General features: G+C 32.8%; 2 protein-coding genes across 7 annotated transcripts; one reads left to right on the plus strand and one right to left on the minus strand.

Annotated features, from left to right (window-relative positions):
- Positions 1–15545: 15545 nt before the first annotated feature.
- Positions 15546–18139, plus strand: LOC116918602 (protein NEDD1). Its single transcript, XM_032924336.2, has 8 exons — positions 15546–15930; positions 15995–16122; positions 16191–16304; positions 16360–16494; positions 16563–16804; positions 16870–17068; positions 17131–17793; positions 17860–18139. The coding sequence occupies exons 1-8, from the start codon at positions 15840–15842 to the stop codon at positions 17962–17964; spliced, it is 1677 nt and encodes a 558-aa protein (XP_032780227.2). The 5' UTR covers positions 15546–15839; the 3' UTR covers positions 17965–18139.
- On the minus strand, positions 18080–20530 carry LOC116918603. Of its 6 annotated transcripts, none has more exons than XR_004391569.2 (6): positions 19767–20530; positions 19541–19705; positions 19343–19477; positions 19148–19277; positions 18742–19090; positions 18080–18241 (listed from the first exon to the last, which is right to left on the minus strand). XR_004391569.2 is itself a non-coding variant. In XM_032924338.2 (5 exons), the coding sequence occupies exons 1-5, from the start codon at positions 20136–20138 to the stop codon at positions 18843–18845; spliced, it is 1038 nt and encodes a 345-aa protein (XP_032780229.1). In that variant the 5' UTR covers positions 20139–20530; the 3' UTR covers positions 18080–18842. The 6 variants fall into 6 exon arrangements, 4 of the variants coding, with proteins under 4 accessions (XP_032780229.1, XP_032780228.1, XP_045026931.1 ...); XR_006644319.1 differs by having other exon boundaries at positions 18080–18643; XM_032924338.2 differs by having other exon boundaries at positions 18080–19078.
- Between the last annotated feature and the right edge of the window lie 35 nt (positions 20531–20565).

Here is a 20565-nt window from a genome sequence, read left to right on the forward strand (position 1 = left end):
CAACTTCATTTTTGGATTTTTACGCTTATTTCAAAAACTATAACACCAACGTAAAAATAAACTTGATTTTCGTGATTTCCATTCAATTCTGAATCGAAATGATGTATTGAAATGAAAATTTAAAATTTGGCCAAAACTGAAAAAGTGGGAAGGGTATAGCCTTCCCACTTTTGTCAAAATCTGTAAAAACCAATATCTCATGAAATTCAACAGAAATCACACGCTATAATGAAAATTAAACGCTGATTCTGATTAAGTAATTCGTTTTGTCGTCAAACTAGCCATTTCAGAATTATACGAAAACAAAGTGCTGTTAGCGCCCCAACTTCATTTTTGGATTTTTACGCTTATTTCAAAAACTATAACACCAACGTAAAAATAAACTTGATTTTCGTGATTTCCATTCAATTCTGAATCGAAATGATGTATTGAAATGAAAATTTAAAATTTGGCCAAAACTGAAAAAGTGGGAAGGGTATAGCCTTCCCACTTTTGTCAAAATCTGTAAAAACCAATATCTCATGAAATTCAACAGAAATCACACGGTATAATGAAAATTAAACGCTGATTCTGATTAAGTAATTCGTTTTGTCGTCAAACTAGCCATTTCAGAATTATACGAAAACAAAGTGCTGTTAGGATTTTTACGCTTATTTCAAAAACTATAACACCAACGTAAAAATAAACTTGATTTTCGTGATTTCCATTCAATTCTGAATCGAAATGATGTATTGAAATGAAAATTTAAAATTTGGCCAAAACTGAAAAAGTGGGAAGGGTATAGCCTTCCCACTTTTGTCAAAATCTGTAAAAACCAATATCTCATGAAATTCAACAGAAATCACACGGTATAATGAAAATTAAACGCTGATTCTGATTAAGTAATTTGTTTTGTCGTCAAACTAGCCATTTCAGAATTATACGAAAACAAAGTGCTGTTAGCGCACCAACTTCATTTTTGGATTTTTACGCTTATTTCAAAAACTATAACACCAACGTAAAAATAAACTTGATTTTCGTGATTTCCATTCAATTCTGAATCGAAATGATGTATTGAAATGAAAATTTAAAATTTGGCCAAAACTGAAAAAGTGGGAAGGGTATAGCCTTCCCACTTTTGTCAAAATCTGTAAAAACCAATATCTCATGAAATTCAACAGAAATCACACGGTATAATGAAAATTAAACGCTGATTCTGATTAAGTAATTCGTTTTGTCGTCAAACTAGCCATTTCAGAATTATACGAAAACAAAGTGCTGTTAGCGCACCAACTTCATTTTTGGATTTTTACGCTTATTTCAAAAACTATAACACCAACGTAAAAATAAACTTGATTTTCGTGATTTCCATTCAATTCTGAATCGAAATGATGTATTGAAATGAAAATTTAAAATTTGGCCAAAACTGAAAAAGTGGGAAGGGTATAGCCTTCCCACTTTTGTTTTCAAAATCTGTAAAAACCAATATCTCATGAAATTCAACAGAAATCACACGCTATAATGAAAATTAAACGCTGATTCTGATTAAGTAATTCGTTTTGTCGTCAAACTAGCCATTTCAGAATTATACGAAAACAAAGTGCTGTTAGCGCCCCAACTTCATTTTTGGATTTTTACGCTTATTTCAAAAACTATAACACCAACGTAAAAATAAACTTGATTTTCGTGATTTCCATTCAATTCTGAATCGAAATGATGTATTGAAATGAAAATTTAAAATTTGGCCAAAACTGAAAAAGTGGGAAGGGTATAGCCTTCCCACTTTTGTCAAAATCTGTAAAAACCAATATCTCATGAAATTCAACAGAAATCACACGGTATAATGAAAATTAAACGCTGATTCTGATTAAGTAATTCGTTTTGTCGTCAAACTAGCCATTTCAGAATTATACGAAAACAAAGTGCTGTTAATGGATTTTTACGCTTATTTCAAAAACTATAACACCAACGTAAAAATAAACTTGATTTTCGTGATTTCCATTCAATTCTGAATCGAAATGATGTATTGAAATGAAAATTTAAAATTTGGCCAAAACTGAAAAAGTGGGAAGGGTATAGCCTTCCCACTTTTGTCAAAATCTGTAAAAACCAATATCTCATGAAATTCAACAGAAATCACACGGTATAATGAAAATTAAACGCTGATTCTGATTAAGTAATTTGTTTTGTCGTCAAACTAGCCATTTCAGAATTATACGAAAACAAAGTGCTGTTAGCGCACCAACTTCATTTTTGGATTTTTACGCTTATTTCAAAAACTATAACACCAACGTAAAAATAAACTTGATTTTCGTGATTTCCATTCAATTCTGAATCGAAATGATGTATTGAAATGAAAATTTAAAATTTGGCCAAAACTGAAAAAGTGGGAAGGGTATAGCCTTCCCACTTTTGTCAAAATCTGTAAAAACCAATATCTCATGAAATTCAACAGAAATCACACGGTATAATGAAAATTAAACGCTGATTCTGATTAAGTAATTCGTTTTGTCGTCAAACTAGCCATTTCAGAATTATACGAAAACAAAGTGCTGTTAGGATTTTTACGCTTATTTCAAAAACTATAACACCAACGTAAAAATAAACTTGATTTTCGTGATTTCCATTCAATTCTGAATCGAAATGATGTATTGAAATGAAAATTTAAAATTTGGCCAAAACTGAAAAAGTGGGAAGGGTATAGCCTTCCCACTTTTGTCAAAATCTGTAAAAACCAATATCTCATGAAATTCAACAGAAATCACACGGTATAATGAAAATTAAACGCTGATTCTGATTAAGTAATTTGTTTTGTCGTCAAACTAGCCATTTCAGAATTATACGAAAACAAAGTGCTGTTAGCGCACCAACTTCATTTTTGGATTTTTACGCTTATTTCAAAAACTATAACACCAACGTAAAAATAAACTTGATTTTCGTGATTTCCATTCAATTCTGAATCGAAATGATGTATTGAAATGAAAATTTAAAATTTGGCCAAAACTGAAAAAGTGGGAAGGGTATAGCCTTCCCACTTTTGTCAAAATCTGTAAAAACCAATATCTCATGAAATTCAACAGAAATCACACGCTATAATGAAAATTAAACGCTGATTCTGATTAAGTAATTCGTTTTGTCGTCAAACTAGCCATTTCAGAATTATACGAAAACAAAGTGCTGTTAGCGCCCCAACTTCATTTTTGGATTTTTACGCTTATTTCAAAAACTATAACACCAACGTAAAAATAAACTTGATTTTCGTGATTTCCATTCAATTCTGAATCGAAATGATGTATTGAAATGAAAATTTAAAATTTGGCCAAAACTGAAAAAGTGGGAAGGGTATAGCCTTCCCACTTTTGTCAAAATCTGTAAAAACCAATATCTCATGAAATTCAACAGAAATCACACGGTATAATGAAAATTAAACGCTGATTCTGATTAAGTAATTCGTTTTGTCGTCAAACTAGCCATTTCAGAATTATACGAAAACAAAGTGCTGTTTTTAGGATTTTTACGCTTATTTCAAAAACTATAACACCAACGTAAAAATAAACTTGATTTTCGTGATTTCCATTCAATTCTGAATCGAAATGATGTATTGAAATGAAAATTTAAAATTTGGCCAAAACTGAAAAAGTGGGAAGGGTATAGCCTTCCCACTTTTGTCAAAATCTGTAAAAACCAATATCTCATGAAATTCAACAGAAATCACACGCTATAATGAAAATTAAACGCTGATTCTGATTAAGTAATTCGTTTTGTCGTCAAACTAGCCATTTCAGAATTATACGAAAACAAAGTGCTGTTAGCGCACCAACTTCATTTTTGGATTTTTACGCTTATTTCAAAAACTATAACACCAACGTAAAAATAAACTTGATTTTCGTGATTTCCATTCAATTCTGAATCGAAATGATGTATTGAAATGAAAATTTAAAATTTGGCCAAAACTGAAAAAGTGGGAAGGGTATAGCCTTCCCACTTTTGTCAAAATCTGTAAAAACCAATATCTCATGAAATTCAACAGAAATCACACGGTATAATGAAAATTAAACGCTGATTCTGATTAAGTAATTCGTTTTGTCGTCAAACTAGCCATTTCAGAATTATACGAAAACAAAGTGCTGTTAGCGCACCAACTTCATTTTTGGATTTTTACGCTTATTTCAAAAACTATAACACCAACGTAAAAATAAACTTGATTTTCGTGATTTCCATTCAATTCTGAATCGAAATGATGTATTGAAATGAAAATTTAAAATTTGGCCAAAACTGAAAAAGTGGGAAGGGTATAGCCTTCCCACTTTTGTCAAAATCTGTAAAAACCAATATCTCATGAAATTCAACAGAAATCACACGCTATAATGAAAATTAAACGCTGATTCTGATTAAGTAATTCGTTTTGTCGTCAAACTAGCCATTTCAGAATTATACGAAAACAAAGTGCTGTTAGCGCCCCAACTTCATTTTTGGATTTTTACGCTTATTTCAAAAACTATAACACCAACGTAAAAATAAACTTGATTTTCGTGATTTCCATTCAATTCTGAATCGAAATGATGTATTGAAATGAAAATTTAAAATTTGGACAAAACTGAAAAAGTGGGAAGGGTATAGCCTTCCCACTTTTGTCAAAATCTGTAAAAACCAATATCTCATGAAATTCAACAGAAATCACACGGTATAATGAAAATTAAACGCTGATTCTGATTAAGTAATTCGTTTTGTCGTCAAACTAGCCATTTCAGAATTATACGAAAACAAAGTGCTGTTACACCCGTATTTGATTTTACGCTTATTTCAAAAACTATAACACCAACGTAAAAATAAACTTGATTTTCGTGATTTCCATTCAATTCTGAATCGAAATGATGTATTGAAATGAAAATTTAAAATTTGGCCAAAACTGAAAAAGTGGGAAGGGTATAGCCTTCCCACTTTTGTCAAAATCTGTAAAAACCAATATCTCATGAAATTCAACAGAAATCACACGGTATAATGAAAATTAAACGCTGATTCTGATTAAGTAATTCGTTTTGTCGTCAAACTAGCCATTTCAGAATTATACGAAAACAAAGTGCTGTTAGCGCACCAACTTCATTTTTGGATTTTTACGCTTATTTCAAAAACTATAACACCAACGTAAAAATAAACTTGATTTTCGTGATTTCCATTCAATTCTGAATCGAAATGATGTATTGAAATGAAAATTTAAAATTTGGCCAAAACTGAAAAAGTGGGAAGGGTATAGCCTTCCCACTTTTTGTCAAAATCTGTAAAAACCAATATCTCATGAAATTCAACAGAAATCACACGGTATAATGAAAATTAAACGCTGATTCTGATTAAGTAATTCGTTTTGTCGTCAAACTAGCCATTTCAGAATTATACGAAAACAAAGTGCTGTTAGCGCACCAACTTCATTTTTGGATTTTTACGCTTATTTCAAAAACTATAACACCAACGTAAAAATAAACTTGATTTTCGTGATTTCCATTCAATTCTGAATCGAAATGATGTATTGAAATGAAAATTTAAAATTTGGCCAAAACTGAAAAAGTGGGAAGGGTATAGCCTTCCCACTTTTGTCAAAATCTGTAAAAACCAATATCTCATGAAATTCAACAGAAATCACACGGTATAATGAAAATTAAACGCTGATTCTGATTAAGTAATTCGTTTTGTCGTCAAACTAGCCATTTCAGAATTATACGAAAACAAAGTGCTGTTAGCGCACCAACTTCATTTTTGGATTTTTACGCTTATTTCAAAAACTATAACACCAACGTAAAAATAAACTTGATTTTCGTGATTTCCATTCAATTCTGAATCGAAATGATGTATTGAAATGAAAATTTAAAATTTGGCCAAAACTGAAAAAGTGGAAGGGTGAACTTCCAACTAGCCATTTCAATTGTCAAAAATCTGTAAAAACCAATATCTCATGAAATTCAACAGAAATCACACAAAAAAAAAACGCTATAATGAAAATTAAACGCTGATTCTGATTAAGTAATTCGTTTTGTCGTCAAACTAGCCATTTCAGAATTATACGAAAACAAAGTGCTGTTAGCGCACCAACTTCATTTTTGGATTTTTACGCTTATTTCAAAAACTATAACACCAACGTAAAAATAAACTTGATTTTCGTGATTTCCATTCAATTCTGAATCGAAATGATGTATTGAAATGAAAATTTAAAATTTGGCCAAAACTGAAAAAGTGGGAAGGGTATAGCCTTCCCACTTTTGTCAAAATCTGTAAAAACCAATATCTCATGAAATTCAACAGAAATCACACACGGTATAATGAAAATTAAACGCTGATTCTGATTAAGTAATTCGTTTTGTCGTCAAACTAGCCATTTCAGAATTATACGAAAACAAAGTGCTGTTAGCGCACCAACTTCATTTTTGGATTTTTACGCTTATTTCAAAAACTATAACACCAACGTAAAAATAAACTTGATTTTCGTGATTTCCATTCAATTCTGAATCGAAATGATGTATTGAAATGAAAATTTAAAATTTGGCCAAAACTGAAAAAGTGGGAAGGGTATAGCCTTCCCACTTTTGTCAAAATCTGTAAAAACCAATATCTCATGAAATTCAACAGAAATCACACGGTATAATGAAAATTAAACGCTGATTCTGATTAAGTAATTCGTTTTGTCGTCAAACTAGCCATTTCAGAATTATACGAAAACAAAGTGCTCCCAACCTTCTTTTTGGATTTTTACGCTTATTTCAAAAACTATAACACCAACGTAAAAATAAACTTGATTTTCGTGATTTCCATTCAATTCTGAATCGAAATGATGTATTGAAATGAAAATTTAAAATTTGGCCAAAACTGAAAAAGTGGGAAGGGTATAGCCTTCCCACTTTTGTCAAAATCTGTAAAAACCAATATCTCATGAAATTCAACAGAAATCACACGCTATAATGAAAATTAAACGCTGATTCTGATTAAGTAATTCGTTTTGTCGTCAAACTAGCCATTTCAGAATTATACGAAAACAAAGTGCTGTTAGCGCACCAACTTCATTTTTGGATTTTTACGCTTATTTCAAAAACTATAACACCAACGTAAAAATAAACTTGATTTTCGTGATTTCCATTCAATTCTGAATCGAAATGATGTATTGAAATGAAAATTTAAAATTTGGCCAAAACTGAAAAAGTGGGAAGGGTATAGCCTTCCCACTTTTGTCAAAATCTGTAAAAACCAATATCTCATGAAATTCAACAGAAATCACACGCTATAATGAAAATTAAACGCTGATTCTGATTAAGTAATTCGTTTTGTCGTCAAACTAGCCATTTCAGAATTATACGAAAACAAAGTGCTGTTACCCCCCAACTTCATTTTTGGATTTTTACGCTTATTTCAAAAACTATAACACCAACGTAAAAATAAACTTGATTTTCGTGATTTCCATTCAATTCTGAATCGAAATGATGTATTGAAATGAAAATTTAAAATTTGGCCAAAACTGAAAAAGTGGGAAGGGTATAGCCTTCCCACTTTTGTCAAAATCTGTAAAAACCAATATCTCATGAAATTCAACAGAAATCACACGCTATAATGAAAATTAAACGCTGATTCTGATTAAGTAATTCGTTTTGTCGTCAAACTAGCCATTTCAGAATTATACGAAAACAAAGTGCTGTTAGCGCACCAACTTCATTTTTGGATTTTTACGCTTATTTCAAAAACTATAACACCAACGTAAAAATAAACTTGATTTTCGTGATTTCCATTCAATTCTGAATCGAAATGATGTATTGAAATGAAAATTTAAAATTTGGCCAAAACTGAAAAAGTGGGAAGGGTATAGCCTTCCCACTTTTGTCAAAATCTGTAAAAACCAATATCTCATGAAATTCAACAGAAATCACACGCTATAATGAAAATTAAACGCTGATTCTGATTAAGTAATTCGTTTTGTCGTCAAACTAGCCATTTCAGAATTATACGAAAACAAAGTGCTGTTAGCGCACCAACTTCATTTTTGGATTTTTACGCTTATTTCAAAAACTATAACACCAACGTAAAAATAAACTTGATTTTCGTGATTTCCATTCAATTCTGAATCGAAATGATGTATTGAAATGAAAATTTAAAATTTGGCCAAAACTGAAAAAGTGGGAAGGGTATAGCCTTCCCACTTTTGTCAAAATCTGTAAAAACCAATATCTCATGAAATTCAACAGAAATCACACGGCTATAATGAAAATTAAACGCTGATTCTGATTAAGTAATTCGTTTTGTCGTCAAACTAGCCATTTCAGAATTATACGAAAACAAAGTGCTGTTAGCGCACCAACTTCATTTTTGGATTTTTACGCTTATTTCAAAAACTATAACACCAACGTAAAAATAAACTTGATTTTCGTGATTTCCATTCAATTCTGAATCGAAATGATGTATTGAAATGAAAATTTAAAATTTGGCCAAAACTGAAAAAGTGGGAAGGGTATAGCCTTCCCACTTTTGTCAAAATCTGTAAAAACCAATATCTCATGAAATTCAACAGAAATCACACGCTATAATGAAAATTAAACGCTGATTCTGATTAAGTAATTCGTTTTGTCGTCAAACTAGCCATTTCAGAATTATACGAAAACAAAGTGCTGTTAGCGCACCAACTTCATTTTTGGATTTTTACGCTTATTTCAAAAACTATAACACCAACGTAAAAATAAACTTGATTTTCGTGATTTCCATTCAATTCTGAATCGAAATGATGTATTGAAATGAAAATTTAAAATTTGGCCAAAACTGAAAAAGTGGGAAGGGTATAGCCTTCCCACTTTTGTCAAAATCTGTAAAAACCAATATCTCATGAAATTCAACAGAAATCACACGCTATAATGAAAATTAAACGCTGATTCTGATTAAGTAATTCGTTTTGTCGTCAAACTAGCCATTTCAGAATTATACGAAAACAAAGTGCTGTTAGCGCACCAACTTCATTTTTGGATTTTTACGCTTATTTCAAAAACTATAACACCAACGTAAAAATAAACTTGATTTTCGTGATTTCCATTCAATTCTGAATCGAAATGATGTATTGAAATGAAAATTTAAAATTTGGGCAAAACTGAAAAAGTGGGAAGGGTATAGCCTTCCCACTTTTGTCAAAATCTGTAAAAACCAATATCTCATGAAATTCAACAGAAATCACACGCTATAATGAAAATTAAACGCTGATTCTGATTAAGTAATTCGTTTTGTCGTCAAACTAGCCATTTCAGAATTATACGAAAACAAAGTGCTGTTAGCGCACCAACTTCATTTTTGGATTTTTACGCTTATTTCAAAAACTATAACACCAACGTAAAAATAAACTTGATTTTCGTGATTTCCATTCAATTCTGAATCGAAATGATGTATTGAAATGAAAATTTAAAATTTGGCCAAAACTGAAAAAGTGGGAAGGGTATAGCCTTCCCACTTTTGTCAAAATCTGTAAAAACCAATATCTCATGAAATTCAACAGAAATCACACGGTATAATGAAAATTAAACGCTGATTCTGATTAAGTAATTCGTTTTGTCGTCAAACTAGCCATTTCAGAATTATACGAAAACAAAGTGCTGTTAGCGCACCAACTTCATTTTTGGATTTTTACGCTTATTTCAAAAACTATAACACCAACGTAAAAATAAACTTGATTTTCGTGATTTCCATTCAATTCTGAATCGAAATGATGTATTGAAATGAAAATTTAAAATTTGGCCAAAACTGAAAAAGTGGGAAGGGTATAGCCTTCCCACTTTTGTCAAAATCTGTAAAAACCAATATCTCATGAAATTCAACAGAAATCACACGCTATAATGAAAATTAAACGCTGATTCTGATTAAGTAATTCGTTTTGTCGTCAAACTAGCCATTTCAGAATTATACGAAAACAAAGTGCTGTTAGCGCACCAACTTCATTTTTGGATTTTTACGCTTATTTCAAAAACTATAACACCAACGTAAAAATAAACTTGATTTTCGTGATTTCCATTCAATTCTGAATCGAAATGATGTATTGAAATGAAAATTTAAAATTTGGCCAAAACTGAAAAAGTGGGAAGGGTATAGCCTTCCCACTTTTGTCAAAATCTGTAAAAACCAATATCTCATGAAATTCAACAGAAATCACACGCTATAATGAAAATTAAACGCTGATTCTGATTAAGTAATTCGTTTTGTCGTCAAACTAGCCATTTCAGAATTATACGAAAACAAAGTGCTGTTAGCGCACCAACTTCATTTTTGGATTTTTACGCTTATTTCAAAAACTATAACACCAACGTAAAAATAAACTTGATTTTCGTGATTTCCATTCAATTCTGAATCGAAATGATGTATTGAAATGAAAATTTAAAATTTGGCCAAAACTGAAAAAGTGGGAAGGGTATAGCCTTCCCACTTTTGTCAAAATCTGTAAAAACCAATATCTCATGAAATTCAACAGAAATCACACGCTATAATGAAAATTAAACGCTGATTCTGATTAAGTAATTCGTTTTGTCGTCAAACTAGCCATTTCAGAATTATACGAAAACAAAGTGCTGTTAGCGCACCAACTTCATTTTTGGATTTTTACGCTTATTTCAAAAACTATAACACCAACGTAAAAATAAACTTGATTTTCGTGATTTCCATTCAATTCTGAATCGAAATGATGTATTGAAATGAAAATTTAAAATTTGGCCAAAACTGAAAAAGTGGGAAGGGTATAGCCTTCCCACTTTTGTCAAAATCTGTAAAAACCAATATCTCATGAAATTCAACAGAAATCACACGCTATAATGAAAATTAAACGCTGATTCTGATTAAGTAATTCGTTTTGTCGTCAAACTAGCCATTTCAGAATTATACGAAAACAAAGTGCTGTTAGCGCACCAACTTTATTTTTGGGATTTTTACGCTTATTTCAAAAACTATAACACCAACGTAAAAATAAACTTGATTTTCGTGATTTCCATTCAATTCTGAATCGAAATGATGTATTGAAATGAAAATTTAAAATTTGGCCAAAACTGAAAAAGTGGGAAGGGTATAGCCTTCCCACTTTTGTCAAAATCTGTAAAAACCAATATCTCATGAAATTCAACAGAAATCACACGCTATAATGAAAATTAAACGCTGATTCTGATTAAGTAATTCGTTTTGTCGTCAAACTAGCCATTTCAGAATTATACGAAAACAAAGTGCTGTTAGCGCACCAACTTCATTTTTGGATTTTTACGCTTATTTCAAAAACTATAACACCAACGTAAAAATAAACTTGATTTTCGTGATTTCCATTCAATTCTGAATCGAAATGATGTATTGAAATGAAAATTTAAAATTTGGCCAAAACTGAAAAAGTGGGAAGGGTATAGCCTTCCCACTTTTGTCAAAATCTGTAAAAACCAATATCTCATGAAATTCAACAGAAATCACACGGTATAATGAAAATTAAACGCTGATTCTGATTAAGTAATTCGTTTTGTCGTCAAACTAGCCATTTCAGAATTATACGAAAACAAAGTGCTGTTAGCGCACCAACTTCATTTTTGGATTTTTACGCTTATTTCAAAAACTATAACACCAACGTAAAAATAAACTTGATTTTCGTGATTTCCATTCAATTCTGAATCGAAATGATGTATTGAAATGAAAATTTAAAATTTGGCCAAAACTGAAAAAGTGGGAAGGGTATAGCCTTCCCACTTTTGTCAAAATCTGTAAAAACCAATATCTCATGAAATTCAACAGAAATCACACGCTATAATGAAAATTAAACGCTGATTCTGATTAAGTAATTCGTTTTGTCGTCAAACTAGCCATTTCAGAATTATACGAAAACAAAGTGCTGTTAGCGCACCAACTTCATTTTTGGATTTTTACGCTTATTTCAAAAACTATAACACCAACGTAAAAATAAACTTGATTTTCGTGATTTCCATTCAATTCTGAATCGAAATGATGTATTGAAATGAAAATTTAAAATTTGGCCAAAACTGAAAAAGTGGGAAGGGTATAGCCTTCCCACTTTTGTCAAAATCTGTAAAAACCAATATCTCATGAAATTCAACAGAAATCACACGGTATAATGAAAATTAAACGCTGATTCTGATTAAGTAATTCGTTTTGTCGTCAAACTAGCCATTTCAGAATTATACGAAAACAAAGTGCTGTTAGCGCACCAACTTCATTTTTGGATTTTTACGCTTATTTCAAAAACTATAACACCAACGTAAAAATAAACTTGATTTTCGTGATTTCCATTCAATTCTGAATCGAAATGATGTATTGAAATGAAAATTTAAAATTTGGCCAAAACTGAAAAAGTGGGAAGGGTATAGCCTTCCCACTTTTGTCAAAATCTGTAAAAACCAATATCTCATGAAATTCAACAGAAATCACACGCTATAATGAAAATTAAACGCTGATTCTGATTAAGTAATTCGTTTTGTCGTCAAACTAGCCATTTCAGAATTATACGAAAACAAAGTGCTGTTAGCGCACCAACTTCATTTTTGGATTTTTACGCTTATTTCAAAAACTATAACACCAACGTAAAAATAAACTTGATTTTCGTGATTTCCATTCAATTCTGAATCGAAATGATGTATTGAAATGAAAATTTAAAATTTGGCCAAAACTGAAAAAGTGGGAAGGGTATAGCCTTCCCACTTTTGTCAAAATCTGTAAAAACCAATATCTCATGAAATTCAACAGAAATCACACGGTATAATGAAAATTAAACGCTGATTCTGATTAAGTAATTCGTTTTGTCGTCAAACTAGCCATTTCAGAATTATACGAAAACAAAGTGCTGTTAGCGCACCAACTTCATTTTTGGATTTTTACGCTTATTTCAAAAACTATAACACCAACGTAAAAATAAACTTGATTTTCGTGATTTCCATTCAATTCTGAATCGAAATGATGTATTGAAATGAAAATTTAAAATTTGGCCAAAACTGAAAAAGTGGGAAGGGTATAGCCTTCCCACTTTTGTCAAAATCTGTAAAAACCAATATCTCATGAAATTCAACAGAAATCACACGGTATAATGAAAATTAAACGCTGATTCTGATTAAGTAATTCGTTTTGTCGTCAAACTAGCCATTTCAGAATTATACGAAAACAAAGTGCTGTTAGCGCACCAACTTCATTTTTGGATTTTTACGCTTATTTCAAAAACTATAACACCAACGTAAAAATAAACTTGATTTTCGTGATTTCCATTCAATTCTGAATCGAAATGATGTATTGAAATGAAAATTTAAAATTTGGCCAAAACTGAAAAAGTGGGAAGGGTATAGCCTTCCCACTTTTGTCAAAATCTGTAAAAACCAATATCTCATGAAATTCAACAGAAATCACACGCTATAATGAAAATTAAACGCTGATTCTGATTAAGTAATTCGTTTTGTCGTCAAACTAGCCATTTCAGAATTATACGAAAACAAAGTGCTGTTAGCGCACCAACTTCATTTTTGGATTTTTACGCTTATTTCAAAAACTATAACACCAACGTAAAAATAAACTTGATTTTCGTGATTTCCATTCAATTCTGAATCGAAATGATGTATTGAAATGAAAATTTAAAATTTGGCCAAAACTGAAAAAGTGGGAAGGGTATAGCCTTCCCACTTTTGTCAAAATCTGTAAAAACCAATATCTCATGAAATTCAACAGAAATCACACGGTATAATGAAAATTAAACGCTGATTCTGATTAAGTAATTCGTTTTGTCGTCAAACTAGCCATTTCAGAATTATACGAAAACAAAGTGCTGTTAGCGCACCAACTTCATTTTTGGATTTTTACGCTTATTTCAAAAACTATAACACCAACGTAAAAATAAACTTGATTTTCGTGATTTCCATTCAATTCTGAATCGAAATGATGTATTGAAATGAAAATTTAAAATTTGGCCAAAACTGAAAAAGTGGGAAGGGTATAGCCTTCCCACTTTTGTCAAAATCTGTAAAAACCAATATCTCATGAAATTCAACAGAAATCACACGGTATAATGAAAATTAAACGCTGATTCTGATTAAGTAATTCGTTTGGTCGTCAAACTAGCCATTTCAGAATTATACGAAAACAAAGTGCTGTTAGCGCACCAACTTCATTTTTGGATTTTTACGCTTATTTCAAAAACTATAACACCAACGTAAAAATAAACTTGGATTTTCGTGATTTCCATTCAATTCTGAATCGAAATGATGTATTGAAATGAAAATTTAAAATTTGGCCAAAACTGAAAAAGTGGGAAGGGTATAGCCTTCCCACTTTTGTCAAAATCTGTAAAAACCAATATCTCATGAAATTCAACAGAAATCACACGCTATAATGAAAATTAAACGCTGATTCTGATTAAGTAATTCGTTTTGTCGTCAAACTAGCCATTTCAGAATTATACGAAAACAAAGTGCTGTTAGCGCACCAACTTCATTTTTGGATTTTTACGCTTATTTCAAAAACTATAACACCAACGTAAAAATAAACTTGATTTTCGTGATTTCCATTCAATTCTGAATCGAAATGATGTATTGAAATGAAAATTTAAAATTTGGCCAAAACTGAAAAAGTGGGAAGGGTATAGCCTTCCCACTTTTGTCAAAATCTGTAAAAACCAATATCTCATGAAATTCAACAGAAATCACACGGTATAATGAAAATTAAACGCTGATTCTGATTAAGTAATTCGTTTTGTCGTCAAACTAGCCATTTCAGAATTATACGAAAACAAAGTGCTGTTAGCGCACCAATTTCATTTTTGGGTCCTATTTCTCCGGGTCCTTTTTGTCTGGGTCCTATTTCTCCGGCAATCATAGTTACTATAGTTTTTTAGTTGGCGTTCTTCCGTGTCACTAGATTTCTTGTTTCCATCCATGTTATCCTTAGTGATGTTACGTTTAACTTAACGGATAACGTAAAACATGCGTTAACGTACCATTTTGAGGGTCCGTAACTTAACGGATAAACGTAAACGTAATATTATTTTCAGGCGTTAAATTTTGACGTTATTTGCAGAAAAAAACAGCGTTGCCTTTTTTTAATTCCTTTAGGTTGACAACCAAAACAATGGGCATTACCCATTCTGCCAGCCTATTGAAAAGTTGAAAACGCTGCTTTCTTTTACTTTTAGTCTGCTAGTTATTCACAATTTAGAATATAAAGAATTAAGAAATAACTAACATTTACGTTTTTAATGTCATTTACTAAGAACTTGTCATGACTGTATTCAAAACAGTCGCGTAGTCATAATCAAGACCATTGATAAAATATTATTCCTTTGATTTCATCACCTAACCTGTGCAGAAAAATGCAATAAATTTAATAATCAAGATCTTTTATTATTTTACAATTATTTTTTTCTTTAACGTAACGAAAAATAACGTGTAACGTACGTTAACGTGCTGTTTCAAACAACGCGTTAAATAACGTATTAACTTAACGTATAAATTTCAAAGCTACGTTAATTTAACGGATAACGTAAACGTAGTTAAAATCCTATAACGTAACATCACTAGTTATTCTCACTGGAAAACTGAAAATGTCACTTGTCACTTGTTAGTTCACTTCACAGTTCCGTTCGACCGTTCCACCTCTGACTCTGAGCTCCACAGACTTCAGAATGAAACTGTCATCTTTTTCCTCTATCCGACAATGTCGTACAGATCGTTGTAATTGTATTTTTTAAGGTTAGAGTCACTTCTTTTTCAGTAGTTTTTCAGGATTTTAAACGCTGTACTGTTAAACAGAACGAGGAATCTGCAATATTCTCCTTTTCCCTTTTCTTTTAGTTCAAAGTTGCTTGTTGTTTCCTATTCAATATTGTTTTTAAGCTCATTATGGGACCAGGAAAATACTGCTGGGTAATAGCTGCAGAAACATGCCAAATTTGGGATGAAAATTTTGAAACACTCCACAAGTTTGATGACGGTAACATTATTTATGCTAGAACTTCATGAAATCAATAAATGTTCAAAGATCAACACATTTTTAGGCAATGTGTTGGATGTTGCATGGAGCCATGATGGTAGCATTCTGGCATATACAAAAAAAAACAGCAAAAAAATTTGTACTGCATCCATTGGTCTGCAGATTTATGAAAACAACACAACTTTATTAGAGGTTTAACTTACACTTTTTGTGGTTTTTATGGTGTACTGAAGATTCAAACAATTAAATTGTTTTTCTAGGGGGATGCAACAGCTGTAGGATTTTCGAATGAGTTACTTCTGGCAGGCACGAACATGGGAAATATTTTTTTGTGGGACTATACAAAACACAAGTTGATCAGAAAATATGATGGAGTAATCTGTTATTTGTAACAATAATCTTATCAATACTTAACTGTCTTTACTTCAGGTTGATAGAAGTGCTGTGTGTCGTATTCAAAGCAATAACTCTGTCATTGCCTGTGGCCATCATGGAGGTGTTATCCAAGTTTACGGCATTAAAACAGGACAGGCAATGGGGCAGTACTCAATAAAAAATTCAGCTGTACAGATAAATACCATTCATATTTTTTGTCAAGTTGCTTATTCTCACCAGCACTGTTAACATTTCAGGGACTACGAGACTTGAAAATTAGCTCAGTTAAAAATTCTCTAATGGCTGCAGCCTTTAATAGTGGTACGGTGGCTGCCTGGAATACCGTTTCGAGCAAAGGAAACAATTCGTTAGTCGTTGAATTTACAGGCGCTCACCAGTCCCCGGCAAGCGCAGTTGCATTATCTCCTGTCACCGATATCCTTATGGTTTCCGGTGGTTTGGACAAAAACGTCATATTGTATGATTGGCCAAAGAAGAAGTAATTTGTCAAATATCCTATAGGAATTAGCAGTGATCATCATTAATATCTTATTTTTGATGCAGAATTCTCAAGAAAATAGAAATTGATTCTCCGGTTACAGCGATAGAATTTTTCCCAGATGGTACATCATTGGTTGTTGGTACCAATCGTGGGAAAGTTCTGGTTTATGATTTGCGTTCCATTAGTACACCCGTACAAAGCATGGTTGCACATACATCACCTATAACAAAATTAATTTGTCGTGCTTGCATCCAAATTCCGGTATCTTATAATTTCATTTGCAACATTTTCAACGGTCAGCATTTCTTATCTGGCCATTACAGGACAAAATTGAATCGGGAATACAGACATCCAACGATAATACCAAATTCCCAATATCCTGCAGTGTAGAGCGATTGTTGCCATCATCGGCAAAGGAAGGACCAGAAAAACCCTCGCGTTTCCCCTTTCTTTCTCCATTGCCTTGTGAACTGGAACCTCACACCACGTTAAGCTTTATGCCTGAGGTTGGAAACTCCGGCTGTAGCGCGAATTTTCCAGCAGTAGGATTTGAAAACGAAAGTAAAGAGCTGGAACAAAAAAATAGTTCGCTTTTTTCTCCGCTGAAAGGAGGAGACACCAGCACGGATGTCTTCTCTAGTCCTAGTTTGGCAACCAGTCCATTATTGAAATTTAAAGGAAAAATTTACAATGAGAATCATTTACCGCTACACAATCAAATGGTGCCCACCGTAACTGAGTGCGAAACAGAAGTATCCGTCCGTTCGACATCCGTAGACTTTTCTATCCCTAAGGAGGACATATCCAATCTTCAAGAATGTAAGCAGACCGAGGAAATTATTCCGAATTCCAGTGGATCTACCGATTTTCAAGCAGAATTTATACGCCGCATAGTTCATGATGTGGAAGATAATTTACGGGAAGTCCTCCGTTGTCGTTTCGGAGACCTAATCATCCAGTCAGCTCAACAGTTTCTCACGCTTCAAGTAATGTATTTACTGATTTAATAAAAGTAAATTTGAAACTTAATAAAAATTCCATTTCTTCTTTAGAATGAGCTGGAACAGCTGAGAAGGCAAATTCAAGACAAAGCGTATTTGGAAGAAGAAGTTAGGCAGTTGCGCGAGGAAGTTAACCAGCTGCGAAATCTGTATTAGTAAGTACACTACATTCCCCACAGCTTAATGTTAAAACTTCGCCATAAAATTTTAATTTCAAGGTTTCATGGTATGGTCAAGTTATACCTGTGTGTATACCTTAGATGATTCCAAATTGTGCTTCAAATGTATATTAACACTACGAATACACAATATCTTTACAGTTCGTACCAAACATTGTTGGAGGTCCTCTGGTGGTGTAACATTATATGTAGTGCCCAATAGGAAAATTCGACCATTGGGTTAATACAAATCTGGAAGAACCGCATACGCGAACCTAATTTCGATTAAATTATTATCTAAGAGAGAGCTATATCAGGCAGTAATAGACGAAGGTATACTTATACAGCATTACAAGACTAGTTCCATTCAACTGTTTTCTTTTTATGATGAAAACAAAAGAAGCTAAATGGTCGCCACTCACATTAAGTTAAGTTACGCTAATCAATATAAAATTAATAACATACTCCATACATACCGATGCCAATACTTTGGGGCTACAGAACAAAGCCAAAAACTAAGACTGAGACTAAGATACATTATTTTCGAAACGAACTTATGGCACTTCTAAACCAAATATTAGAAAGAATGCCCGTTCAATTCACTCAATTCAACGGACATTCATTGTGTCAAAGGTCCAAGACGAATCAATTCAAATAGATCATTAACTGGTTTAAACCTGGAGATGTGCAACTTTTTTAAAACTAGATTTAAAACTGAGAAATCGCGGTCCATTCTAAGAGGAATGCTTACAATTATTTGACAACAAAATTTCACCTTCGGGCCATCGTTGAACATTCAGTTAATTTCCTCTGCAACTTCACTGTCATTCGGACATAAATTCTAACCATTGACAAATTTGAAGCGCTGTTTGTTTTTCATGTTTCATTTAGCAACGGAGGGTACTCGTTAAGTTGCTTTAACCGAGAGCTGCTTGGTTTCACTCCATCGTCCCAGCTGACGGAGTTTCTGACTGATCGAAGAGGTACTTGCTCTCGATCATGCAAAGCACTACGGTTACGGTTCCCTAGTCGAGGTGCGGTAGCCACGACTGCGGAGGACATGCCAGCCAGAGCAGCCATCGTCGCCATGACTGGACGAGTTGTAGGGGATTCTGGCAATGATGCTGTTGAAGTAATTCGTTTCGGTGAATTCAATATGGGGAAAAGCATCTACTTATTACCTGGTGGAGACACAGGGCTAGGGCAGCCTGGTTCATTTTTATAAGCAGAACACCATATGGGATAAGGTCGACCAAAAGACGTTAGGAGGCTTTGAATGAGGGCTAGGAGCGAGGCCAACAGGCTGAGTATCTGCATAGAAAATTATCTCTCTTTTTTTTCCTCACAAAATTTAAAACAATTTGCTTTGTCTTTACTCCAGCTATGTGAAGAAAATATAGGCTATCTTCTGTAAGGGTTTCATCCAGCATAGAAGGTAGGTTAATATGATGAATAAGTAAGGAAGAGACTGTTAGAAGAGCCACAGCTATGCATAGGAAGAGAAGAGTATTCTGGGAAAAGGGTTCTCATATAAGCCTATTAATGTGAAGGTTAAATACTTCCATTGTACTTACAAACTTGTGCCATGGTATTGGCAAGAAGTATATGATTCCTATAGTGTCAGCAATAAGTAGCCAAATGGTGCATAATGCTGAAAATAAAACTATGAAGACAAGGAAGGATGATAGATACATCCATTCACTGAGATATACACAAGTCAGACTTCCAATGCAACATGTCTGTAAATTTGAAAAACAAATTACTTTGATTTGAGATGGCTTAAACTACTTTAGATATTACCAGAAATGCCAATCGGAAAAGCTCCAGTTTCTCCAAGCACTGTGAAGGGCGGAAATGAACTAGTATAGATTGGATAACCTCAACTGGAGCTTTCATGTTATCTGTTCTGTGACGATACATAGCGTGAGAGTCCCAGGACTGAACAGACACCGATATAGTTGATTCTCCTGTGTTTTGCAGGTGACGACTTCCATTGATTTCAAAGTCCTGTATGTCCCCAGACTGAAAATTGCAAGGTTCTAGATGGCGGATTTCGTCAAGTAACTCTTCCATTTCGTCTTTTCCATATATATCAGATACAGATTGAATGAACCGGCGAGACCTTTCGAACGACTGGGTCCTCGAGACGAAATTGGAATTTTGCCTGGACATTGTTTCACAAAAATTTAAACCTTTGACAGAAAATAGCTTGCGCCAAATAGCTCAAACTAGACCTAACAGTATCTCTCGTCATTTTTTATCTAAACAATTTGAAGCAAAGGAATAGGTCCAAGAACTATTCATGCGAACACTACATGAAGAATTTCGGGCGGGCGAAATCTATACACACGCACACAAGCAGACGCTACGGTAATGTAATTGCAGTACTGCCAGGAGGTAGGGAATATACATACAAATGCAAAGGGAGTAAGGGTAAGGAAGAACAAGCTACAAGCCTCAAGCCAAATAAAAATCACAATATCACAATTCACAATTATGATATCAAGTCGAAAATGAAATAATAAAACTGCGACAGAACACTTTTAATCATAAATAAGTTTGTCTCTATTAAGACTTTTCGAAGCCGATTATTCGTTCA

The sequence above is a fragment of the Daphnia magna genome, linkage group LG3, assembly GCF_020631705.1.
Source record: "Daphnia magna isolate NIES linkage group LG3, ASM2063170v1.1, whole genome shotgun sequence".
Classification (NCBI taxonomy): domain Eukaryota; kingdom Metazoa; phylum Arthropoda; class Branchiopoda; order Diplostraca; family Daphniidae; genus Daphnia; species Daphnia magna.